This window comes from Eurytemora carolleeae, unplaced genomic scaffold (assembly GCF_000591075.1).
Source record: "Eurytemora carolleeae unplaced genomic scaffold, Eaff_2.0 scaffold1115, whole genome shotgun sequence".
NCBI lineage: Eukaryota > Metazoa > Arthropoda > Copepoda > Calanoida > Temoridae > Eurytemora > Eurytemora carolleeae.
In genome coordinates, this window is record NW_019397195.1 from 78,447 (window position 1) to 106,444 (window position 27,998).

Here is a 27,998-nt window from a genome sequence, read left to right on the forward strand (position 1 = left end):
CTCTGAAATTTAAATATCCAGTGCACAAGGTTAAATGGTCGAGGCCTGGGCACAATTGAAAGTCAGTCACAATAGTTAATAAATAGCATTTCACAACTGTGAACGAAATATGGATTTGCGAGATCGTTGAACTGAGTACTGTACCCAATACCAATCCTCTCTTTTCATCCCCCCCCCCTGAAAAAAATGATTGTAATGGACTTTCTCCTTGTTGCTACATTTCAGAAAAATTTATTTCATAATAATTTTTTAACTTAAAGGGAGTGACCGGCTATGTAAGGTAATTGAACTGAGTATGCAGTGTTGTCGAAAACTTCTTTAGGATTCATTTGAGATATATTTCACTTTTTAAAGATCTGTAAATCCTGAGTTTGAGCGCAAATTCGACGTTCAAAACTCCTGATTTGGGGGTGGATACGCTTTCAGAATTAGTTTTTTTAAATTATTAAATAACGACAACGAAAAATAAAGTAAAAATTATACAGTAATCTAATGAGATGGCTAGGAACATATTTCACAAAAGAAATTTGTCAATAAATCAATGCTAAAATCGATTATTTCGTTTTCATTATTATATTGAATTTCTAATTTAACCCTTCCCATCCCTTCAGTAAACCATTCCCATCCCTTTAGTAAACCCTTCTCACCTCTTCAGTAAACCTGGCCTTCTCACCCCTTCAGAAACCCCCTTCCCCCTTCAGTAAACCCTTCCCACCACTTTTGTAAACCTTTCACATTCCTTTAGTAAACCCTTATCATTCCTTTAGTAAACCCTTCCCATCCCTTTAGTAAACCATTCCCATCCCTTTAGTAAACCCTTCCCGTCCCTTCAGTAAACCCGACCTTCCCACCCCTTTGGTAACCCCCCCTCCCTTTAAGAGAAAAATGGAAATATTAAAAATGCAAGAGATTTTTTAGTCATTTAATCTTAATATCAGTAAATTTTGTTGTTAAGAGTCTTCTCGCTAAACTTAGCTAGTTAAATTATGGCAATTAAATAGTAAATATAAAGGTTCACCTTTTTTAAGATCTTTAATTATATATATAAATCTTTATCTTAATCATTCTTATTAATTTCTTCACAAAACTCTTCAAAAGAATTCAAATTTTTCCAGCTTAGCCCGACCTGTTTCTCCGTTCTCCTTCTCTCTGGTCTCTCTCTAGAACCGCAGTTTACATCCCATTCTCTTCTCTCCAGTTTAGGTTTAAGGTTGGAGAAGGATGAACAGGACTTAAACAAACATGATCCAAACTTTATATTCTATAGTTTACAATTTTAAACCTGGAACCTAGAACCCAAGTGCAGTGAGTGAGCAACAAAATGAAATCTTCAATTAATAAAATTCTTCTTGTAAGTAANAGAGTGAGATATGTTCTTTAGACATAATCAGAGTGAGATATGTTCTTTAGACATAATCAGGGTGAGATATGTTCTGTAGACATAATCAAAGTGAGATATGTTCTTTAGACATAATCAGGGTGAGATATGTTCTTTAGAAATAATCAGAGTGAGATATGTTCTTTAGACATAATCAGAGTGAGATATGTTCTTTAGACATAATCAGAGTGAGATATGTTCTTTAGACATATCAGGGTGAGCTAAATTCTCTAGGCTCTATTTTATGCAATCTTGATCCGAATAAATTTGCCAATTTTCTTGTTCCACAAATGATTCTCTTTTATCAGGAATTAACGAAATGTCTTCCATTGTTCTCTCTCTCTATATATATAGTTAATACCAGACTTTCTTGTGCCAAGATAGTGACTGTAAAACTAGAAATTAAGGATTAAGACCAGGGGTGATTTTTAGTAAAGTGTCTGTAATACTAGAAATTAGGGATTGAAATCAGGGGGGGATGATTAAGAAAAAATTTAGATTATAGCAATAAATGCATTTCTTAATGCAATTAATAAAAAAAACCTTTTCGTGTTAAAAAGTTAAAAAAAATGAAATAAAAGCCAAAGTTTGAACTACAAAGCTATAAAAATTCGATAATCTTTAGGCACGTTTATAATTTTGTTCATTCTAGCGTTATAACATTCTTGAAATTTTGATGAATAAAAACTGCAGCAAAGTTTGAAATTGTTAAACTTGAATATTATGTTACGCAATAAAAATAATATTTTCAGCTTTCAGAAGAAACTGGTAGTGATGTTACTATACTGTATCAAATTATCAATATATAGATGCATCCATGATGCTAATATTCTCTACAAATGTATCATGTTTCATGTATCCTGTATCAATATATTAATGTATCCTGCATCCTGTATCAATGTGCCATATATTTTTTATCAAAGTGTCATATATCTTGTATTATGTATTCATGTATCATAACTCCTTGATCAATGTATCATGTATCGTGCCTCATCATTCTATTCTGCATGAATTTATCCTGTATCTTGTATCATGTATCCTATAGGTTGTTTCATATATCCTGTATCCTGTGTCATGTATCCTGCTCTAAAATACCATCAATATTTCCTGCATCCTGATTCCTGTATTCTGTATCATGTATCATGTATCATGTCTACTACTGTATATGTTTGTTTGAAAGAAGTTATCCTGCTGTTTAAGGTTTAGTTAATAGGAAGATGTCCAAGATATCCTTATATATAAACAATTTCAACCCTTCGCCACCGTATTTAGTAACCATCCCCTTCACGCAACATTATATTTTTAACATGCAACCTAGTTTAAACTCTCCCCCTCCCCCTCCTCCTTTAGTAAACCCTTCCCCTCCCTTTAGTAAACCCTTCCCGTCCCTTCCGTAAACCCGTTCTTCCCTCCCCCAAAGACGACATTCACCGTTGCAAGGACACATTTTATATTTTGTGTGTCTTTGAACTGATCTAACTAGGACTGCTACTTTATTTTACATGGCTAGAGAAACATTAATGTCAAGAGAAGGCTGAACGCATAAAAGTATTTGATATAAAACATGGCAACAAGATTTTTATTTAAATAAGTTTAATTTGTAATATTTGACGTTTACGTCCTTCAACTTTACTTTTATTGCGATATTATTTTTCTTTAATCTTTACCGCCCTCTATTTTCACTTTTTTCTGAACCAATCTTATTTATTCATAATTATTAAACGTATTATTCGTCAGAAATCTTATCAAATGGTTTCTTAGAATTATTATTTTCCCCAAACCGTTTTTTAATTACCCAGTAAAAATATAAATAGACATTATCATTAAATAGATATTGGGATGAAAATAACACCCTAAACTTTGTAACTTGAGTAATGTTTAGCAATCTTGCAATACAGTCCCATTAATTTGCAATTAAGTCCTATCAATTTGCAATTTAACCCAATTAATTTGCAATTAAAGATAATATTAAGATATTGGGGCTTTAGTAAGCAAGTAATCTCTTCTATTTTTCGTGCAGTCTCTTCCAGAAAACATGAGACACTCTGGAAAATATTTCGTTTTTCTAAATTTTAAAGGCTAAAAAGTGGCGATAAACTGAAAAAGAAATTTTACTATTGATTAAAAACCTAGCTCTCTAGTAAGCTCAATATCAAAGAAATAAATGGAAAGAATTTAATGATAAACTCCTGGTATTTTTTTACACCTTTTGTTGCCATTTTTAAAGTCAAATAAGCGCAACCATGTTGAGTTACGTTCTTTAGGTTTAGGTGCAATCAGAGTGAGATATGTTCTTTAGGTTTAGGTTCAATCAGAGTGAGATATGTTCTTTAGACATAATCAGAGTGAGATATGTTCTTTAGACATAATCAGAGTGAGATATGTTCTTTAGCCATAATCAGGGTGAGATATGTTCTTTAGGCATAATCAGACTGAGATATGTTCTTTAGACATAATCAGAGTGAGATATGTTCTTTATACAAAATCAGAGTGAGATATTCCAGCTGGCCTTCTCCCTGTCCGTCTCCAAGCTTTATTTCCACAAGTCACAACCAATACAAATCATTATCATATATATGTACTCTTTAAAAGACCGATGTAATTTCGAGTGAACCTCTTTTTATAGAGTGGCATGTCCGATTCACAACGATAACATTATAACTTATGTCTGATCATTTGTAGCTGAGATATCATTGCTTTTCTAGTAAAAAATATAATTTTCAAAAGTGGAATTACTGCAGTAAAAACTCATGAAGTAAATTGTCCGAATTCGACACTTATACGACGACCCATTGTTAAATATGTAAAGACTATATAAGGGTACCATTGTGAATGGAATATGCCCCACTATAAAAGAGTATCACTTTTACCATATTTTTTTAATATTCTGAAAATGAGCCTAAAAATGCCAGACTAAAACCGATTTTTTGCAACTTTTTTGTATTGTGTTTTTATAGCGGAATGAATGAAAAATGTAAAGAATATATTATTTTCATTAATGGCTGAAATCTGTATATAAGATTGTATCCATATTGTAGAAATAATCTTATTCTATTTGTTCTCTTAATGATCTTACGTCAGATTTATTCTTTCATTTATATCTATTTCCTGTTGCAGAGGTTTTCAAAACATCTATTCAATGAAACTAAAAAACTAGGCCAGCAAAGTATACTTTTATATCTTTTAAGAATTTATATAATACAGATAGAAAATTAGGCAAAAAGAGCTTAATGCCCACACTATGAAATATCCAATCTATTAAAAGTCTTATCAATGCAATGTCCTATCTAAAAAAACATCGTATTAATGAAGTGTACAATCTATAAAATGTTTTTTTTAATGGAATATCTATGAAATGTCCCATCTATGAAATGATTTTCTGTGTAATGGGTTTCTTTAAAATGTCCAATATATGAAATGTCTTATTTTTGAAATGTTTCATCAATGTTAAATAGTAATAACCCAGCACCGAAAATATCAATTTCCAAACCAGTTGCCAAATATTTCTAATCAAATGATGCAAGGGTATATCATTTTAAGAATTACAAGGAAGGGGGAAATATTTTTGATGATCTGGAGGTGGGGGGGGAGGTTAAGAAAAATTAAACATAAATAGGCAAGTTTTTTTCATCGTTTTTGATGCTTTTAACCCAAAAATTTATTCATTTCCCCTAATTCTGCGATTAAAACCATTAAAAAATTCCGCTCCGCGCAAACCTTCCTGACTTCTGGGTAAAATGTTTTCCAAAAAAAGGAAGGGCGGAAGAAAAGATTTGACAAGAAAATGAACTCCCCTGGAATAAACCTTTGACACAATAGACAACTTTTCTCCGATTAAAGGAGTTAAACCTCAATTTAAAAGTTTGTCATTGGATTTCGAGTTCAGTCACTTCCCAATCAAAAGTTTTACTCTCAGTTCAGGGTTTTCAAATTGAGTTTCATCTCTTGAGCTCCTTGAGTTTTCCTAACCTCAGAATATCCAGGATTTACGAAGAACTGTAAAATATCGGATTTTAATAAATTCCACTTTTCCAAAAGTTTACATCAACATTACATTTTACAAAAACATCGAAACATTTTTAGGATTCTTTTCGCTTGAAAGAAAATTCTAGAAGAAACCACCAAGGAATTGACAAAATTTTATTTACTTTATGGAATTTCAAAGACAATTTTAAGGTGTTTGTAACACTAACCTTTTTATTTTTAAAATATATTTTTAAGAATATTGAATAAAATAATATAAACGATTTATGGGAAATTTCGACTTCCTTTAGTTTGGATTGAAAAATAATTTTAAAAGATTATTTTATGATTAGTCGAGAGCCAAGAAGCAAATAATAAAGTATTTATTTATATTTGATTTTAAAAATACAAAAAGCCCGCCAATGCACTCATTAATTACATTCAATATAATACTGCTTGCTGACGCAACTGAAAAAGTAAAAAAATGAATCACAATGCTGGGTTAAATACGATGAAGGAACTGAGTTTTTTTTTCCACAACATCTGATAGTGTATTCCTTAAATCTTTGCAACCCGATATCGTAAACCTGTGATATTTCAAACTATGAAATCAGTCATATCAATTAGTCAAAGCTTGAAATATTAAAGGTTTGAACCATGAGGTTGCAAAGATATAAGGATTATTAAATATGAGTTGTTGCAACAACTCAATTCCTTTGCTTTTATTTCGAAAGTAAAATATTTTTTCAGGAACCTTACTTCCTTTATTTATCTAAAGATTTGATTAGATTAGATTAGATTGTGTAGGTTGGGTAAAAACTGTACATGTACTGTAGTGTACTGTACGTTTTCAATTGTCACCGCATGTACAAAAGTTTTATGTTGCAGTTTTTTCCTTTCAAAAAATACATGTTTTATGTTTTCATTTTAAATTCATATTTTAAGAGTTAAAAGATAAATAAAATATTTGTTTAAAAAACAACAGGAGTTAGAAATATCTTAAATCTTCCTTTAGAAAAACATTCACTCCAACAAAATTTAATTGCAAAATTTAATGTTATAATTGTACAATGTACATAAATTTTAAAGTGTTTCCGTGTTTATATTGTACATAGGTGTATCAGGAATGTAAAGTATACTTAAATATAATGTAAATACACCTCTTTTACAAAAAACTTGGTTTTTGGTATGTAACAATTTTCATTGAATCCCGCTTATTTAAAATGTTTAAACCAACTCTTTATAAAGAATGCCGTTTAAAATTTTCATTGGTTCATTAATAAACATACGATACATTCATGTAGTGTACAAGAATTCTTACACAATATTGCTATTTAACAAAATTTTAATTTTGTTTAGATTTTCTTTTTCAAAATTGAAAGTTTTTTGATAAGTTGTATAAGGTACATACAGTTTTATTCAAAAGAAATTCAATTATTTGACATTTATTCATCTTTTGCAGCCAATTAATCGATGTTTTGTTGAATATAAGCGACTTTTTGTTGAATATAAGCGATTTTTTTGTAGCTCAATTTGCAGCTATCTAACTTTAGCTGTCAAATAAGCGATTTTTTTAATATCGTAATTTAGAGTTTGTATTTATAGGATTCCTTGAACTTGTTTTAATCAAAACAATAAGAAAAATTGATTGTAAAAGTTTGGGATATTCCAGGGTCTTGTAAAGTCAATGTTTACCAAAAGATGTTTAATTACAATAGACTTTTCCGCCTTATCTATGGTCTAAGCACATTGGTTTGATGGAAAACATACATTAGGATTTACGTACAGTTTACAATGTTCATCATTTATAATTTATACGTTTGAACAGTACAGTTAAATGGGTTTGTTAAGGTAATGTACAGTATACTCGGCGTACAAGGATGTCCCAGCTGTGAAGGGGAGGGGTCAACTTGTAAACTGGTGGCAGGTCTCTTTACGAAGGTAAACAAAAGGGATTGCTCAGCTATTTGAAAAAAAAACATAACATCCCAAATCGTGTTTATCTCTATGCATACATTTCAGAGGCCCAAAAAACGAGTATAGCGTTATTGCTAGAAAACTTGGAATTTTTGTAAATTTTCGTGGATTTTTATTTATAGGTTCGTTAACTGCCTTCCAATTTGATTGTTTATGATTTTTATAAATCGTCTAAATTTTCTTCCCTCCATTATGAATTTTCTGAAAGATTAATATTACATTTTATTTTCAAATTTAAGGCTGGAACCATATTCATAAATTACAACAATAGGGTATTATATGAATTACTTTTTAAGTGAACAATTCGATTGAACAAAAGAAATATATGAAAAATGTATCAGACCCTGAAGTTCTTCTATTTTTTTAGGGCAAGTTGACCCCTGGGTATACACACATCACAACAATCCCTGTTGGAGCCTGCAGTCTTAATATTACGCTACTTAGACCCTCAGCAAACAGACTTGGTTAGTTCAATATTTTTACGCTAGATGGCATTATTTTGGAATCTTTTTTTGTTCCTCTTTTTTATGCCTTCGTTTGGATAAATTCTGCCTTAATTTCAATTTTTCCAATATATTTTCTCAATTTGAATTTTTTATCCTTTGTGCAGTCCCTTCTTTTACTGCTTTAAATATATTTTGTTATTCATTTTTCATTAAATGTTTCCTTTTTCTGCCTTTTTATCCGCATTCTTTTGACTGAACATTTTCTGTTCCTTTGTGTGCTTATCTTTTTAAAAAAAATTATTTGTCTACGTCTGTTCTTGAGTACGTCTTTTCTTGTATACGTCATTTTTTTGCGTGCATCTGTTCTTGCATACGTCTGTTGTTGTGTACGTCTGTTCTTGTGTAACACTGTTCTTGAGTACGTCTGCTCTTGAGTCTGTCTGTTCTTTGTATACGCCTGTTATTGTGTCTGACTGTACTTTTGTATGCTTGTTCTTGTGTACGTCTGCTCTTCAGTCTGTCCATGTTCTTTGTAGTGTGCACTGTGAATGCCTATTCTTGAGTAAAGTCTGTTCTTGTGAACGTCTGTTCTTTTGTACGTCTTTTCTTGAGTACGTATGTTATTTAGTACATCTGTTTTTAGGTAATCTGTTCTTGTGTATGTCTGTACTTGTGTATGTCTGTACTTGTGTATATCTGTTCTTGTTTACGTCTGCTCTCGTGTCCGTCTGTTCTTTTTAGTGTGTAATGAACGCCTATTCATGAATTCGTCTGTTCTTGTGTAAGTCTGCTCTCGAGTAGTCTGTTCTTTGTAGTGTGTATTGTGAACGCCTATTCCTCTGTACGTCGGTTATTGTGTACGTCTGTTCTTGTGTGCGTCAGCTCTTGAGTCCGTCTCTTCTTTTGTATGTGTGTGTTGTGAGCGCCTATTCTTGAGTACGTCTGTTATTGTGTAGTGTGTTCTGTGTACGCCTGTTCTTGAGTACGTCTGTTCTTGTATATATGTCTGTTCTTGTGTATATGTATGTTTTTATGTAGTGTGTTCTGTGTACTTTTGTTTGTGTGTAGTCTGTTATTGTGTGTGTCTGTCTGTACTTTTATGCCTGTTCTTGAGTACGTCCTCTCTCGAGTCCGTATGTTCTCTGTAGAGTGTACTGTGAACGCCTATTCTTGTGTACGTCTGTTATTGTGTACGTCTGTTATTGTGAACGTCTGTTATTGTGAACACGTCTGTTCTTGTATACGCCTGTTATTGTATACGCATGTTATTGTATACGTCTGTTCTTGTGTACGTCCGTTCCTGTGTATTTCTGTTCTTGTGTATATCTGATCATAAGTCCATCTGTTCTTGTGTAGTGTGTACTGTGTACGTCCGTCCTTGTGTACGTGTTTGTCTTTGTGTATATTTCTGTGAATCCTGTAGAGTGTTGTAATTGAAACAAAATGATTGTGACATAAAAGGGACATTTTCAAATTGAATTTTAAATTAATATTGTATTGTTTCCTTTTTTATCATTTACCTATTATGCACCAAGCAGTTCATGCAGCAGAATAAATTTAGGTTTTCGCGAATTATAACATATTAACATTCCTCCTTCATCTTCAAGGGTTGCAATCTTTGCAAATTTGTGCAGTTTCAAAATATTTAATATTTGCAGAATGTTTCTTTTGCAAAAATAATGTGTTGAATAAAATAAAGAGCTCTGTTTTTACAATTTCGCCGAATCATCTCGATCAGATTCAGAGCCAGGGTTTCCACTTAAACAAATCCCTTGAGTATGGGTAGAGTGTAGGTGCAGGGTGTAGGCTGTAGACACAAATATGTAAAAATACCATTCTTGGGGTTTAAGATATGGTTAAAGGGACAATAGGCATAATTTGAACAAGAGTCTGTCGGATTCAAAACGGTGAATTTTATTAAAATTGTGGGTTCTCTGTAATAATGACTTGCAGATTTTATGCAGTAGAAACAAAGAACGTATTTTACAGAATTATCCCTTTTCAAGATGGAAAATCGAGATATCTTCCACATTATTGATCAGGAAAAGGATTCAAGGGTATCGTTGTGAAACAGACAGTTGGATATTCTTCGTGACTAACTGATATAAAATTATATTTTTATGAAGATGAAAACATGGAGTGCTTAAGTTGTATTTCAAGGAAGGGGGGAAATTACAAAATTAAAGCAAAATATAAACAATAATATTTTGTTGTTTTTATAATATTTGTTGTATAATGGTAAATTGAAAATTGAAAATTGAATAATTGAATATGTTTTGAAATTTTTTGTACAGGTCACATAATTATTTAAAAATTATATTATTTTTTGAAATGTAGATATAACTAGTTTACATAAGATCGCACCCTGATCTCAAAAAAAGCAGAGAGCATAAACTCATACTTAAATTATTAAAAAAGTTATTAATTAGTAATTGTGAACTCGTTATTTACACAGATACATGTATTTTAGCAATAAACTTTATCTTACCTTATTGTAACTCGCTCAAACTCTGCTTTATGAATGATCCATGGCAATATATCGCAAACCTTTGATACTTCAAACCTCTACCTGTTTGATCGGGCAGAATTCAAAGTTTAAAATGACAAAGAACAGAAATAATATTTTGTACATTTCCCGAACTTTTCCACGCTCGAGCTTCAGCTACGCCAGGTTGTTCACTTGGGTCCAACACTAGGGTCTAATGGTTTACGAGTAGTGAACGAAATAATGATTTAGCCAAATCTTTGAAAGCGTGCATTCAGTTCTTTAATTTTGTAAAATAACTGGGTTTTTGTCACAAACGCAAATTTGTTATCCCTATATCTTGAAACTTGGAGGTTTAAACCTTTGATATTTCAAACTTAGATTATTTGATCTAAAAGAATTCATAGTTTAAAATATCAGAGATCATTAACATTGGGATACAAAGATATAGGAATTAGAAAATCATAGTTTTTGGCAAGAACTCAGTTCCTTTGAACTTTTTCCTATATGTTATAAAATTATGTGCTTATCTTATAGTGAAACCATATTTGAACGTTTATAGATTTAAAATGTAAAATTATATAATTCATTACGAAATTAGAAATAAACGATAATTGAATCCCACGTCACTCAGAATCGTAAAAATCATAAAGATCAGCTGAACCCAACTCTCGGGGTTAATACTACTTTTCAAATCTCAATCAGGTGGCAAAGATTCAAAATTTTAAAAATCCAAATATTTTTTTTCCCCTAGGTTTGGGTGAACTGAATGATGATTTGTTTATAAACCCCTCCGGAAACTCCTCTAAGACGGGCCTGTATTATGCAGCAGGAACCACGTTCTACTACTACAGAGGGGACTCGAAATCTAGGTAAAGAAACTCAGGTTTTAGAAATCATAAGATTTTTTTAAAACCTTAACAAATAAACTAAAAGTAGAAAATAAAGTTTTAAATTAAACCTTCAAATAAAGAAAAAGTAAGGTTATAAAATCCGATTTTTTTAGAGTCAGCAATTTTTGTCTAACAATGAGCAAACACTTACTAAAAGATTAGTTAGCATCGCAGTAACAACTAGAAAACTGTAAAATAAGAAGAGGACTTTTAGACTTAAGTTTTATCTTAAATAGTCAATGATAAATATCATAATAAACTACTAGTATAACTATTTACGAATTGTAACTTAAAATATTTCTTTAATGTCGTTTTTCCACAGTTTTCTGGTTTTCACTGTATCACAAAACATCTTAGTGGAATCCCAGTTTTACGAGATTAACTTATAACTCTACGGATCTTTACAATTGCTTTCCAGTTTAGTTTTCAATTTTAGGATGAGACAAAACATATTTTAAAGAACATTTTTTAAAGGAAAACATCTTGAAAAAACATTTTTATCAGGGAACAGATACAAGGAGAAGGACCCTTAACAAAATCCTTAAATCTACAGGTAAAAAGAATCCTACTTAAATCTACAGGTATAAAGAATCCTAATTAAATCTACAGGTAAAAAGAATCCTATTTAAATCTACAGGTAAAAAGAATCCTACTTAAATCTACAGGTAAAAGAATCCTAATTAAATCTACAGGTAAAAAGAATCCTACTTATAAAAATTGCGAATGCTCATGAACTAACGACACAACAAATTTTTTTTTTTAAACTTAAAAAGTGTGTTTTCATTCGCAAGGTTGATGTCGTAACTTATGTCTTTGTTGTTGTTGCCTCTGAAAAATTGATCAGCTGTTATTTTTCTTTTTTAAAGGGAGTGACCGGCTATGTAAGGTAGTTGAACTGAGTATGCAGTGTGGTAGAAAACTTCTTTTGGATTCATTTGAGACATATTAAACTTTTTAAAGATCTGTAAATATGTTCAGAAAGGTTCTGTCCTCTCTACCTTAAGTACGATTCTGTCCTATTTGGGTTTAGTACAGACCTGTCCTATCTGTGTTTGTGCAGTTCTGTCCTATCAGATCTGCTGATTTTGTGTTCTATCGACCTATGTTGAGTACAGTTCTGTGGTAGTTGACTTTAAACTGAATATGAACTGTTTCCAAACTTGGATCGAGTAAAGCAATCTTAAAACTTATTATAAACAGAAAATGCTTTGTGCTTTGTATCTTTTAGTTCTAACTTCTTAACTTGCCCAATTCGTAACTACAAAGTTTATGCATTTTGCTTATACATGCTTTTAGCCCAAACCAGGCAGTGCAATGCATGTATTATGCATACTCTGCTCACGCAGGGCTAGTTAATAAACACGAGACAGGAATAGAAGATATCATGATATTAGTTTCTTTAGGGTTTCTTTTCAAGTAGACATTTTACATCGGACTTGGGATATAACATTCCCTGTATTAATGTAAGAAAATGAGTTTTTGCCACAAACTTAAACTTTTTAATTCTTGTATCTTTGCAACCCAATGTTGTAGACCTTTGATATTTCAAACTTTGAATTATTTTAGATCAGATAGTCTAAGTTTGAAATATCAAAGGTTTGCACCATCAGGTTGTAAAGATATTTGTCAGAAAATTTGAGATTGTGGAAAAAACTCAATTCCTTTCCCACAACAACTTTGGGTCCGATCTATTCAACTGTTGACATCTATTGGATGCGAAAAAACCAGACAGACACGCAAAGAACGTATGTAGATGACATTATATATATATACCTATACATTCCAGTTCGTTAAAGCTCCTTATATACACCTAACTTTAGGAATATATATCTATGGGATCTTTAAGGTTGGTTTAATATCCTTTTTCTCTAATATTGATTCTATTATATCCTAGATCTTTAAAACCTCAGAAATCAACTATCTCTGAATAGCAAATGAATCTGAAAGGTCGTTTGAAATTAAGTTTTCTTGGTTAAGAAAATATTAGAATATATAATAAAGATTGGAAATCTATTGTAAAAAATAAACATCACAAAATGCAGTCTATGATTTTGATGTTCCATCTAGTTTTATTTAATAATCTAAGCTTTTATCAAGTTTTTTAAATCTCTGGCCAACAAACCTTGGATATTATTGCAGTTGTTGACAGCAGAGATAAACCGAGGTGTCGAGTATAGATACATGTTTCCTATGGAGCAGGCTAGGGACCTGTCTAGGGACCTCCAGTCCTCCCAAGGGACCAGGAGAAGGCACCAGGGAAAGTACTCCTGGACCTTGAAGACCCTGACAGTGTGCTCTAGGAGTTGTGGTGGAGGATATCAGACTACAGTAGCAGTTTGTGTCAGGTTCAGATAAATATATTTTTTTATTTTTTTATTTATTAATTCAGATTTTCCTACACGTTTTCCAATTAAAAGAAGTTTCCTCATACTAGAATTTTCTAATCTTTATAAATTAACAACCTAGCTAATTTTGAAGAATAGTGGAAGTTTAAAATTATCCAAGGTTTATCACAATCAGGTTGTTAAGATAATGGTATTATATTAGCTTGAGGCAAGTCTTCAGTTTTTTTTTAAATTGAGTTTTCAGATTTCGGATTTAAGCTTAGAAATGTTTTAAAATAATAACAACAATATTAATACTACGGAGTTGAGTTTTTGCCACAAACTGGGATTTTCTTATCCCTATATCTTTGCAACTCAATGTCGTACAGCTTTTATTCCAACTATTTTATCTAATAGAATTCTTAGTATGAACGACCTTGGGTTGAAAAGAAATAGGGATTAGAACTTTAGAGTTTGTGACAAAAATCAATTCAATTTGATGAATTTTCATATAATGATTCAATTTAGATCTGAAGGGAAAGTAGTTCCTGATTCTAGATGTACGGAGTCAAATAAACCTGGTACTCAGATAGTCAGGTGCAACCGGACCCCTTGCCCCCCTTCCTGGGCAGGGGGGGACTGGGGCCCCTGCTCTACCTCCTGTGGAGAAGGAGTGCAGGAGAGAAGGTTGCTCTGCAGACAGGAGTTCTCTGCAAGTATGAGTATACCGGTTGCAGAGAAAGCGTGCGCAGCAGAGCAATCAAATATTATAACAGCAAGGCAGGGCTTAGTGTTTTTTATCAAAATTAGTTTTTTCTTGCAACCCGGGCCAAAGATCCTTCAAAAATATAAAAATACCAATAATTTTTTAATTAAAATTTTAGAACTAATCATAACTAACAAAAAAAGGTTAAAACAACAAAGGTTAAAACTGTGATTTAAAACCAAATGGCTCACTAAAAGGCTATCTTAAACATTAACGATATTCAAAAGAATCATGATTACTCACTCAAAACTCTAATGTTAGAATTCTAATTTACAAGCTCATCTCATAGATCTTGAATATTTCATAATATGATTTCTGATAGATTAAATAGATCAAAGGTTTAGATCATCAGGTTGCCAAGATATTATAGAGACTAGAGAATTAAAGTTAGTTCCTTTTGAATATGCATTATACAGTTATTGTGAATTTTGTTCCACAAAAGTTTGTACAGAAAACAAATCCCGTGGCTCCAGGAAATGCAACCTATCTCCGTGTACCTCGGATCCTCTGGTTCAGATGCTCGCCACACAACCGGAGTCAACCCGGAGCAGTAATTATTCAAGCTTCAGGGAACAAAACTAATTCAATTCGAACAAAGAAAAAATAAGAATAAATAAAACTGACGGACCGTTGATCGTTGGTGTTTGGTAATTTTGAAATTTGGGGGGGGGGGTCTTCTTAAACTTCCATCGAACATATCTCAGTGAATGTCCAATTGACAAAAGTACCTTTCAATAATTTATCTGAGTAACAATGAGGATGATGTTTTTATTCTCCATCTTAAACCGTGTTGAGTTTTGACAAATTCTTTCATTGTAAAATAAGTCTGCAAGTCACTTTTATAGAAAACTCATCATCAAATCTCTGAGATCATACTTGATCAGACAAATATTCAAACGGTACCGTTGTGAATTGTAAATGTGACCCTACAAATAGAGGCTCCCTTTAATATACGCCTACAATCCCTTTAATATACGCCTACAGTCCCTTTAATATACGCCTACCGTCTCTTTAACCTATAAGCAAGAAAGTTTATTTGACTCGAGATCTTTTCTACTTTATTTAATTTTCAACCGTTTCATTCTCTTGAAGGACGGGGTTAAATACGTTCGTTTTTAATATTAAATGCTGCTCTATTAATAACTTAATGAAACCCTAGAACCCTAGAACCCTAGAACCCTAGAACCCTAGAACCCTAGAACTCTAGAACCCTATAACCCTAGAACCCTAGAATCCAAGAACCCTATAACCCTAGAACCCTAGAACCTTAGAACCCTAGAACCCTAAAGCCCTAGAACCCTAGAACCCTAGAACCCTAAAACCCTGTAACTCTAGAACTCTAGAACCCTAGAACCCTAGAACTCTAGAACCCTAGAACCCTAGAACCCTAGAACCCTAGAACCCTAGAACCCTAGAATCCTAGAACTCTAGCCCTAGAACCCTAGAACCCTAGAACCCTAGAACTCAAGAACCCTAGAATCTATAATTTTTATTTCTAAAAGTTGTTAGTTCATCGTCGAAAAATACTAATTTATATTAAGTATATTGTAAACAATAAATATGTAACTTTCCTTATCCTTTCCTTTTCCTTTTATTTCTATTTTTATAATTTTTTTAGAATTGGGGGGAAATATTCCCACAACCTCTACTTTTAGAGGTTTTTAAATATTTCCTCCTGAAACACTTTATTTTGTTTGTCATAAATAAATAATTTTTTACTTTTTTTACTTTTTTTAGAACCCTAGAACCCTAGAACGCTAGAACCCTAGAACCCTTGAACCCTAGAACCCTAGAATCCTAGAACCCTAGAACCCTAGAACCATAAACCATAAACCCTAGAACCCTATAACCATAGAACCCTAGAGCCCTAGAACCCTAGAACCCTAGAACCCTAGAACCCTAGAATCCTAGAACTCTAGCCTTAGATCCCTAGAACCCTAGAACCCTAGAACCCTAGAACCCTAGAACCCTAGAACTCATAGAACCCTAGAACCCTAGAACCCTAGAACTCTAGCCCTAGAACCCTAGAACTCCTAGAACCCTAGAACCCTAGAACCCTAGAACTCTAGAACCCTAGAACCCTAGAACCCTAGAACCCTAGAACCCTAGAACTCTAGAACTCTAGAAACCTAGAACCCTAGAACCCTAGAACCCTAGAACTCCTAGAACCCTAGAACCCTAGAATCCTAGAACTCTAGCCCTAGAACCCTAGAACCCTAGAACCCTAGAACCCTAGAACCCTAGAACTCTAGCCCTAGAACCCTAGAACCATGGGTAAAAACAGTGTAATCACAAGCTCCCAAGGAGCATTCATTAATAATTTTATTCTTTTTTAACCGAACAATTTTTTCTTCCAAGAATTTGATCTAGTTCTGGGTTTTATCAGGTCTTTGTCAAAGGATGACTGGGGAGGAATATATCGAACTAAATCTACAAACCGACCAGAGCTTTACCGAGCAATGTCCACCAGCCGACCTCAGCCCCAGCGATCAATGCCCAACGATCAAACTCTTTCATATCGGGTTCCTTTCACAGAGTTGCCTCTGAGCCATCAAACGATATCAACGAACCGACCACCGTCCACTGAATGGGTGGCTCAACCTTGGGGGCAGTGCTCGGTTACGTGTGGATCGGGAGTTAAAGAGCGTCGGGTGAGTTTATTTTCATTTATTTTCAATTTAATTTCTTTCCACCAATAAAGCCTTGAGTTCCCATGAGAGAAGAAACAAAACTTAAAAAGACAATTAATTCATTTATTGATTAAAAGCTGTAACTAAAATAAAATAAAGTAGGCAAAAATACCAATCATTGTTTGCAAAAAAAAATCAATCAACAACTAATTGCAAAAAAAAAGAAATTTAAGCGAAAACTCTAAATTACATCACAAACGTTGTTGGCATTTATAACCACCCCTTTCACCCTTCTCTCTCTTTGTTTCCCTGGTAAAAGATTATGATTTTATTTAAACTATTTCTGCAAAATACCTAATATGGAAGTTTTACAAAAAATATCTAATATGGAAGTTTTACAAAAAATAGTTTCTCAATCTAAAATCTTATTTCTTCATGAAAACCATAAAAATCTTATTTAAGTGTTTCTAAACATTTTGACATAATAAAAATAAAGAAAGAAGATAATCGTTTCACTAACTCTGTTTATATATAATTCAACATCTATATATATATCTATATATAAATTTAGCTTGTCTGTCTGTTTGTTTGTAATCAATAAACGTCAAAACGGCTGAACCGATCGGGCCCAAATTTTATGTGGGACCTCACGTGACCCCAGGGAAGGTTTTTGAATGATCAAAATTTGTGTTTAAAAGTTTTTATTTTTGTAAAATTGTGTAAAATCTTGAAAATCCGCGAATTTTTTTTCATAAAATTCGCGAAATTCTATTCTTCTTTGTTTTTCAATGTTTACAATGAGAACACGTTCACAATAGAAGGTTTATGAATGATCAAAATTTCAAAAATTAGCCCCCAACAAAATTTTTATTAAATTTTGAAAATCCACAAATTTTTTTATATAAAATCTACGACCTTTGTTCTTGTTTTTGTTTTACAATTTATACAATGAGAAAATGTTCAATTGAAAAAGAAGATGGACGTGAAGCGCACTGAAAGCCTAGTATAATAAAAACCTAAAGCTGAATCTTAAGAAATTTAGAAAAAAATCCTGAAATTTTATTTTCAATGTTTCCAGAAGTTTCCGTATTGGAATGAAGTTTCCAAGTTTGGCTGTTGATCCAGAGATCTCATTTAAATTTATTAAATAATTCTGAATTAATTCATTCGCTTTTAATTAATCCCAGCAAAACTTAAACCAAACATATGTATTGTTAATTAATAATACCACAGGGATAACACTGTGTTAAAGCTAATCTAACAGTTCGGTCCTTGTTTCAGCAAGCTGTGACTTTCGACCACAATTAAATGAAACATAATTTTTTCACTTTTGCCCTTTTAAACTCTTTTTGTTGGCAGATACGTTTTAAATAAAAGAAGTAAAAAAAACGAATCCTCAAGTTTATTATAGACCAAAACTGGATTAATTTCAAATCGAAGAAAACTAACTTATCTCACCTTGTAGTTAGTCCGTGAAATTTTGTACAGGGGGGGGGGGTCTGTGGAGTATTTTTAATTAAAAATTGTGATTAAAAAGCTTCTGGAAATTTTTTATCTAAGATTATAAACTTAAATATTTTGACTATAAAAGCACAAAACCAAATATTAAAAAATTGGCTTCGTCGATCCTCCTGTGCTTCGATGTATGTATTAAAAACAATAAGAAGAAGCATTTTTTATTTCATTTTTGCCATTTATGCATTTCTTTTTAGCTCTCTTTTCTCTCTCTCTCTCTATAATTAAAATAAGTTTTCGATATTATTATTACTTTGAGAATCATAATGAAGAAAACTGAAATAAAATAAAATTATTTTTCTTCAGGTTCACTGTGTGGATACCAGGGGAGGATTGGTCCCAGATTCCAGGTGGGTTTAAAATTTGATAAAATCCTTGAATTTCAGGTTAAATGTCGTCTTTTCGCTAAACACAAAATGAACAGGAGAATGGTATAAAATGGAATGAGAAGATAAATAAGTTTTTGTTTTATTTAAAGGTCAGGTCATTGGTTTTGCATCATTCATGCCTAGAATTTAATTCGGAGAACAGATAAAACAATAAAATGAACAAGTAGAGCTCTTCCTCTTAGTTTCATTGCAGTTCATTTCAAATTTTAACTCAATCTCATAATTTATCATTTAAGAAAAGAAGAAATTATGTTGAGAAAGGTTCCATGAATCACCAAAGTTTGGACAATATAAAAAGGTTAAACGTTATATTACGTTATCTATTTTATGTTATTTCGTCCCTAAAGGCTGATCCGTAATATTTTTTATGACCACATTATTTTCCTTCCTCATCCCATCTTTATAATCCCGACTGGTCACTTTATAATCCCGGCTGGTCACTTTATAATCCCAACTGGCAACTTTATTGTCCCAGCTGGCCATTTTATTTTCCACACTGACCACTATAAGTATAAGCATCAATATTCTAATTTGCGTGATCAATCGTCTTTGATTTCTCCTATTTTTTACACAATTGATATACAACTGGGATATAGATACAACTACCCAAGTACATTATACATTGTACAATGTACATACTACACAGGGTTAAATAAAGTTATGACATGGAACTGGGATATTTATCTTGTACTGTCTCGACATCACAAGATAAACAAAACTTCAGCTTAAATCTAAAAAAACATCTGGACGACAAAGTACTTAAATATTTTACAATATGATGTAGCCACGACGTAGCTGATAAATTCCTGATTGTGTAGATGTGAGAAACTGGCTAGGCCTGACTCTGAAGGGTTTTGTGGTATGGGGCCGTGTACAGCTGATAGATGGCTCGTCTCGTCCTGGGAGCAGGTACTGTACAGTACATAATACCATTCAAACGGAATGGATTCTTTGCCTCAAACTCTGATTCTCTAATCTGTATATCTGTGCAATGTCGTAGACCTTAGATATTTTAAACTATAAATTATTTAAAATTTGAAATATTAAAGGTTTTCATCATCAGGTTACAAAGATATAGGGATAAGAAAATTTAAGTTTGTGACAAAGACTTAATTTCTGTACTAGTTACTTAACTAGTTTTATCTTTCCACGTTTTCTTCACGTGGTAAATTGTTGATCTTTGTAGTATAAAACCGTTTTTCGAGCCCTTATTATTATTATTATTATTATTATTATTATTATTATTATTATTTGAAATAATAACATAAATAAATTCGCCTTTTTTCTTTATCAAGGTAGAATAGAAAGAAATTTAGTATTTTTGTCAATTCTTAAAAATATTTACCGACCAGGGGAAAAAAATTTGATAACTAAAAATTTGTATTTTCATAATTTACAAATTTTCATTTTCTATCAACATGCATAGTTTGTAAAAAGATAAAAGTTGGGTTACAAATTGTTCTAATGGAGGAACTCACACAATATTCTGTTTTAATTCAGAAAGTTTTCTGATAATATTTATAAGCTGAGTTTTAAAGTTTGTGTAAAATAGAAAATATGTAAAGTTTTTTGTGAATCCATTAGGAAGATAATTGTTCAAAGCTCTTAGAATGATTGCAATATTGCATTGTTGCACTTAAAAGGAAACAAAAATAGACAAATTATTTATATCTTAACTTAACATTATAGAGTTGTATAAGACAAATAAAAAAGTAAGACATCACTGAATCAAATGTTTATACATGTATAATGTATAATGTATACATGTCAATTAAAAACATAATAATTCTGATTAAAAACATAATAATTCTGATTAAAAACTGTTATTTACAGAATTTTTTAAATTGATTAAAATATCCTTTGTAAAAGTTCTAATCAGTTAATTTCTTTTGAAATAATCGAGACATCAAAATTATTGGAAAAATGTTCTTGGTAATTTATCCATTTAAAAGGATTAAATGTTTTTTCAAATAAGATTTTCGTGTCGTTAAACTTTCAAAACTAATTATTTTCAATTGTGCTACAGAAACATTAGAGGAAGTTTTCAAAATTCAACAAGACTATTTCCTTCACAATATTGATCAGATCCCTTGAAATTATAACAACAACGCATCTGGAAAGGGGTGTTTTCTCCATTAAAAATAAAAAAAAAAACGGTCTTGGCGCCATTTATTTTTAAATTTTACCTTAGTATTTCACTTTCATCTAATATCGCCCTGCCCCTCCCCCTACTTGATAAACAATAATAGCTATATGCATTATGCAAGTGTTTGGCATGTCTTCCCGATATTACAATTCACCCACTTTTCCCTATGCTATATTAAAAAAAAATCGGACAATTTATCCCCCCCCCCCTTCTTGATATTTTTCATTCAATCGCAATTCTTTGATTTGTTATTAACTCATTTGATTTATTGAATAACTTTTTCATTGAAAAAATCACGAATTTATAGATCACTTATTCATCCATATATTTTTTCATTAGTTTTTTTGAATTTCTTGGTTCATTGCCTCAATGATTCATTGATTTTATGCATTGTTTACTTAATTTGCTTCAATTCAATGATTCATTGATTCAATATTTTTGTTGATTTCAGGATTCTTTTGCTTTTAATCATTCTTTAAAACAAGCACATATTTGCTTATTCAAGATTTAAGTAAATTCTTGATGTCTCCAGGTAAATGGACTGGATGCTCCCATACATGTGGAGAAGGAGTTCAAACCCGTCCTGTTCTCTGTATCCAAGAGGACCCGGAGCTCAGGAACAAAACCGTGATCAGAAACAGTCTATCTACAACTGAGCCTGGTACCCTGAGTAAAATTGTGAACGTGGATTTATGTCAAGATAGACGAAAACCTAGAGAATCTAGGAAGTGTAAGATACAAGCATGTAAACCTACGTGGTTTACAACACCTTGGAGTAAGGTAATAATATGAACTATACCAATTTTTATCTCTTCTTGATTTATATTAATCTGATTTAAATTAAGAAAACTATCTATTGTTTTACGGTTAAGGTTCGGGGTGAATGAATGATAAAGTTTTTTTCTTTTGATAATTTGATAAAGTTTAAAGAAATCCCAAGCTGTCAGGTCTGTGAAGTTAGTTTGGAGTATATAGACAGATGGACAGTTAGGACACAAACAAACTCAAGCTTCATAGCTCTTAAACTTTCTAGATATCTAGCCCTATACTTTTCTAGATATTTACATCTATAGATATCTAGTCCTAGACTTTTCTAGATATTTACATCTGTAGATATCTAGCCCTGGACTTATCTAGATATTTACATCTGTAGATATCTAGTCCTAGACTTTTCTAAATATTTACATCTGTAGATATCTAGTTCTATACTTTTCTAGATATTTACATATGTAGATATCTAGTCCTATACTTTTCTAGATATTTACATCTGTAGATATCTACCTCTACGGATTTCTAGATATATACACCTTTATATAATTCTTTATATATTTCTGTAGTTTTCTAGATACTTACATCTATAGATATCTAGCTCTATAGTTTTCCTAGATATTTACAACTGTATATCTACCGTTCTAGTTTTCTAGATATTTACATCTGTATATATTTACCTCTATGGTTTTCTAGATATTTACATCTATAGATAATTAGCTCTCTAGTTTCCTAGATATTTACATCTATAGATAATTAGCTCTCAAGTTTCCTGGATATTTACATCTGTAGATATCTAGTTCTAGTTTTCTAGATATTTCTCCCTTTTACTTGCTCACAATATTTTCTAAATGTTGAGGCCTTCACTGCGATTTTGGAGTTTGCTGTTTCAAGTTCTCTTGTTCTCTTCATTCTGCCTGCTATCTGATTTTAATTATAGCATTGAATCATATTCTATTTGCATTTGAATAAGACTAATAACTAGAAGTTTCTCCTGGTTCTAAGTTAGATTCTGTTCATAGAGAAATTCTAATTTCAAACCCATTTACACAATTCCAGTATTACAGACAACTTCTATCTATATATCTGTTATCAATATTCCGATCAAACCCGGCCTAGCAGGCTTAGCGGGCTAGATTACACAAACTTAAAGAAACAAAATTAAATGTATAATACGACAATTTCAATTTAACAGTTGTCACGTCAAACTAAAGTAAATTTCACGTAAGATTGAAATCTTTTATGTTTTCTATCATTTCTCATCTGCTTGATTTTGCTCAACTTTATCAGAATATTTTGCCTAGATGCTTGATTTATTTTGCCTATATGCTTGGTTTGCTCATCTTTATCAAAATTTTTTGCCTAGATGCTTGATTTTGCTCAACTTTATCAGAATATTTTGCCTAGATGCTTGATTATGGTCAACATTATCAGAATATTTTGCCTAGATGCTTGATTTTATTCAACTTTATCAGAATATTTTGCCTAGATGCTTGATTTTATTCAACTTTATCAGAATATTTTGCCTAGATGCTTGGTTATACTCAACTTTATCAGAATATTTTGCCTATATGCTTGGTTTGCTCAACTTTATCAGAATATTTTGCCTCGATGCTTGATTATGGTCAACTTTATCAGAATATTTTGCCTAGATGCTTGATTATGCTCAACTTTATCAGAATATTTTGCCTATATGCTTGGTTTGCTCATCTTTATCAAAATTTTTTGCCTAGATGCTTGATTTTGCTAAACTTTATCAGAATATTTTGCCTAGATGCTTGATTTTGCTCAACTTTATCAGAATATTTTGCCTAGATGCTTGATTTTGCTCAACTTTATCAGAATATTTTGCCTAGATACTTGATTTTGCTCAACTTTATCAGAATATTTTGCCTAGATGCTTGGTTATGGTCAACTTTATCAGAATATTTTGCCTAGATGCTTGATTATGCTCAACTTTATCAGAATATTTTGCCTAGATGCTTGATTTTGCTAAACTTTATCAGAATATTTTGCCTAGATGCTTGATTTTGCTAAACTTTATCAATAATTCTGTATTTAGTGCTCTGCTGAGTGTGGTGAGGGACAGATGACGAGAGAAGTCACGTGTTTGGATTCAACAAACCGGTTTTTAAATAACTGCAAGGAGAAGGATAGGCCAGAGAACAGTAAACCATGCAAGGTTAACTAATATTCATATTGGACTAACTATCATAATCTGTGTGATGATAATAGAATATATAGGAGAATCCTGGTGATAAAGGATGATGATAGATAACAAAATGTATAAAATAAAAAAACTATAGAAATTAAGCTCTTTTTATAGAAAAGAATTGCAATGTTAAAGAACTTTTCTTTGCGTTCTTAAGGATTTTAGAGCTTTTTCTAAAATCTATGTAATGTTTCAAACAAAAAGAAATTATCAGGGAAACCAAACAATTTGGCGGATTTGAAAGTTTTGACAGAACTGCCATAGTAGTCAATTTGTTGAAATGCAGAAAAGAAATTTTATATTTAATTTTCAACTTTATGTCAGGGATCAGTTTAACTGGAATAGGTCAAAGCTTTAATAAAAGTTGAAAATTTAGATTTAAGACCCATCTCTCATACTTCTATACAGATGCATTTCAAAATTGAAATTTTTACATCGAACATATTTTGAAATTAAACATTTTCTTTAATAATTTGTGAATCAGTATTTTCAAGAGCAAGATAAATTTTCTGTTATTTCAGGCACTTAAACATATGCTGTCAGTGCAAAGTGTAAATCAAGCTTAATACATTTTCTACACTCAACTTCTCAAGATCATTTTGTTAGCACATGGCATTGATTTTAGAGGGGAAATAAGTTTTTAAACCGATGATTAGAGAAAAAAAGGATACAGCAAAAAACGAGAAAATATCCATTAAAAAAAATGTGTTTTGAAAACAGTTTAGTGGTTGTTGTATTTTTCTTTATTTTAAAGGGTTTGCAATTTGACTGTCACCCCCCGGCCCATACAAAGATAGCTAGGTCCGATTTACAACAGTACTCTTACAAATCTTTTCTGAACAAGTATGAATGGGATCTCCATGGTATTGTTTATATATGTGGTTTCTCTGCAAAAGTCACAATTGCGCTTTTCTTGCTCATAAGAAAGACTGAATAAGAAAGACTGAAGAAATTATCAGAAATAAACACTTTTCGAGTCAAAGCAACTACGTTATCTTCCACATTTTCGATCAGATTAAGGTTTTAAGGTTACCGTTATAAAATTGGCATCTTTGAAACTTCGCTTACATTCCCTTTAATTATGAAAAAATACGACGACAGTCATTTCCTCTTTATTTGGAAACCACTGTAAAATTGTGCAAATCTCTGTTTAATGTTTAATTGATCTACCTGTATGCATAGAATATCCAGTATCGAATCATTAAAACCAGGAAATTCTATGTATATTTTGCTTGTCTGTCTGTTTGTTTGTCTGTCCGTTTGTATCCAATAAACGTCAAAACAGCTGAACTGTTCAGGCACAAACTTTTTGTGGGGCCTCGTGTAACCCCAGGAAAGGTTTGTGGATGATCAAATTTTTGAAGATTTGCCTCTAACAAAATTGGATTCCAGAAGAACTAGGATAATCTGCCTTTCATTAAGTTGGGAAAATAAAAATTGTGATAATTTATCTAAATAATCCTTATATCCTTTATATGTACTGAAACATTAAAACATCTTTATTTAAGAATACATTTGTAGGGTGAGTGTTTGGCTGAAGGAGGGGTTGAGGAGGATAAGGTTGATGATGTAGAGGATGAGGAGGAGAAGGATTGGGAGGAATATGATGAATATCTGGAGGAACCAGAGTTCAGAGATGTTTCTCCAAACCTGGAATCCTTGGAGGGTTTAGGTGCTATACAAATTCATGTTTACTTTATTTTACCCTAATAGAGTTTTTTTCAACCCAACTCGATGCAGCTTACTTTTATCTAAACTATTCCTAAACCGTAGATGATAAATTGTTTGATTAAAGGAATGAAATTAACTCTAATGTCCTCTTTTTATATATTTATAACCAGATATTTCAAACTTCAGACCAAATTCATAATTTAAATTTTCAAAGATTTAGGAATTTGAAATTATTAATTTGTGGCAACTGTTCAGTTAAATCAAAATTATTATTATTATTATTATAATTATTTTTAAAAGAAAAAACTTCGAAATAAGCATATGATGAAAATAATCTAAAATTCTTTTTCAGGAGAAAAATCTGTGAAAAAGTCGGGCATTGAAGACGACTTCTCTCGAGTGTCGTCAGCTGTTCTGAGCAACGACGTGGTGTCTAGTAAACCGGTTAAACCAGTTAAGGGTGCCCCGTGCACGGACAAGTTCAAAAACTGTAATATCGTGGTGAAATCAAGGCTCTGTATATATTCCTACTACCAAACAAATTGTTGTCGAAGCTGCACTATGATCCTACCATAAATATTTAAAGGAGAAACAAAAACTTTTACCAGTGAAACTAGAATTTTCATTCTTATTTGAACATTGAATATTCAAAGGATTGAAGCAGGAAGCCTGATTTGTGAATTTTATCATCAAATGTCTAATACAAATCTTTTAAAACATGAAGAATTTTAACAGAGAAAATAACTATTTTTAAACTCTACATTAAGCGCACTAAGCAAATGTAATAAAATCTTTTTGGGAAATTTATTTTGGTGATTGTGTAAAAATTTCTAAAAAGAAAAAAGATCCAACTTATTTCCTAATAAATATACAAGAAAAAAAGACTTTTCTCATGCCAAAATGCAATTCATAATATCAGTTATTTGTACATTTTAGAATTTAATTACAATATTAAACATGGAAGAATGTTATACATGTGACGTAAACGTTTAAAACCGTCTTAAGTTTTATGACTTTACAGTGAGAACCAGAAAATAACGGAATTCTCGCTGTCTTCTTTTTTATTGTATATCATTATTGTAAAATGTCGATAATGACATGGATTTCTTATTTTATAGCTGAACTAGGCTCTTAACATACATATATCAGCTGTAAAAATTGCAAATTATAAAACTCTAGCGACATTTGTCAAAAAAGGGAGAAAAAACAACAGTCCTTAATCCACAGTTTTATGGTTCCTTACTGTGCATGAATATACTCCCCTGAAAATTATTATTGATATTACGAAATTAACTATATAGTTGAACAATTATTTATACATAGTTTTTGCGGTCCAGTAAATGAATTTCACAAAAGCAGGCGCGTATACAGGGGGGGGGGGCACCGCATCTGGAAAGGGGTGTTTTCTCCATTAAAAATAAAAAAAAAAACGGTCTTGGCGCCATTTATTTTTAAATTTTACCTTAGTATTTCACTTTCATCTAATATCGCCCTGCCCCTCCCCCTACTTGATAAACAATAATAGCTATATGCATTATGCAAGTGTTTGGCATGTCTTCCCGCAACCCCCAAGAAGGCCAGGGGGAGAATAAATTAGGAGAGGAGAGGTAGGGGAGAATAAGGAGAGAATAAAGAGAATAGTCTTCAGGAGACTACTCAGGACTTCAGGGAGTAATACAGAACTATACAAAGGGATATATTATAATATAAAGTCCTTAAATCGGGACTACAATGGACTTGTAGTAGACTTAATATAAAATAACAGTATTTTTAAGGCCAGGGCTTAAATCCTGTATACGCGCCTGCAAATGTTGGCCTTCAACAAAGTATATACATAAATTGACTTCAAAATTCCCCAAAGTTTAATGTCATTAGTGATTATTATTTTTTTCAAGAATAAGATAAGAAATTAACCAAATCCTCCTAAACACTCCCATCAGGAGATATATTGGGATAAATGCAGGAGTTGTTTTTAGATCCAATCTATAATAAATGCTCAAATAGATTTCTTTTAAGATGGTTTCTCTGACATGGCGAAACAAATAAATCATCTTTTTTTTGATTCTGCATCCTATGTTTTATTTCAATAAAACCGTTGCAATAATCATAATAAAAGAAAACTTTAAATTATTAATTTTCATTTTGTTCCAGAGCAGTTTAAAAGCCAGATAAAACAATAAACGCTTAAAGCCAAGGGTATTTGTTTTCAACCAATACCACACCCCTTTTTTCAAAATACCTTTCTCACAAAAAGAATTTTCTTAAAATTGAAAAGAAGGGGGGGAGGGGAGTTGTGACAGTGAACTAAACAATGCTAAAAAGAAAACTATGGACTATGTGATGTAAATATCTTGGACATAAAATAAAACAAAAGCATATTTGTTTGTAGTGTAGAGTACTGTATATAAATTATGTAAATAAAATACTATGGTGTA

At 31.8% G+C, this 27,998-nt stretch overlaps 1 protein-coding gene across 1 annotated transcript; it reads left to right on the forward strand.

The window, feature by feature from the left end:
• Nucleotides 1-1,178: 1,178 nt before the first annotated feature.
• Nucleotides 1,179-27,998, forward strand: LOC111712663 (thrombospondin type-1 domain-containing protein 4). Its single transcript, XM_023487342.1, has 15 exons — nt 1,179-1,351; nt 7,193-7,282; nt 7,686-7,782; nt 11,004-11,121; nt 11,647-11,695; nt 13,282-13,487; nt 13,995-14,246; nt 14,706-14,801; nt 16,619-16,883; nt 18,684-18,727; nt 19,585-19,685; nt 21,445-21,692; nt 23,743-23,862; nt 25,414-25,564; nt 25,916-27,998. Exons 1-15 carry the CDS (start codon nt 1,322-1,324, stop codon nt 26,137-26,139), a joined length of 2,091 nt encoding a protein of 696 aa, XP_023343110.1. The 5' UTR covers nt 1,179-1,321; the 3' UTR covers nt 26,140-27,998.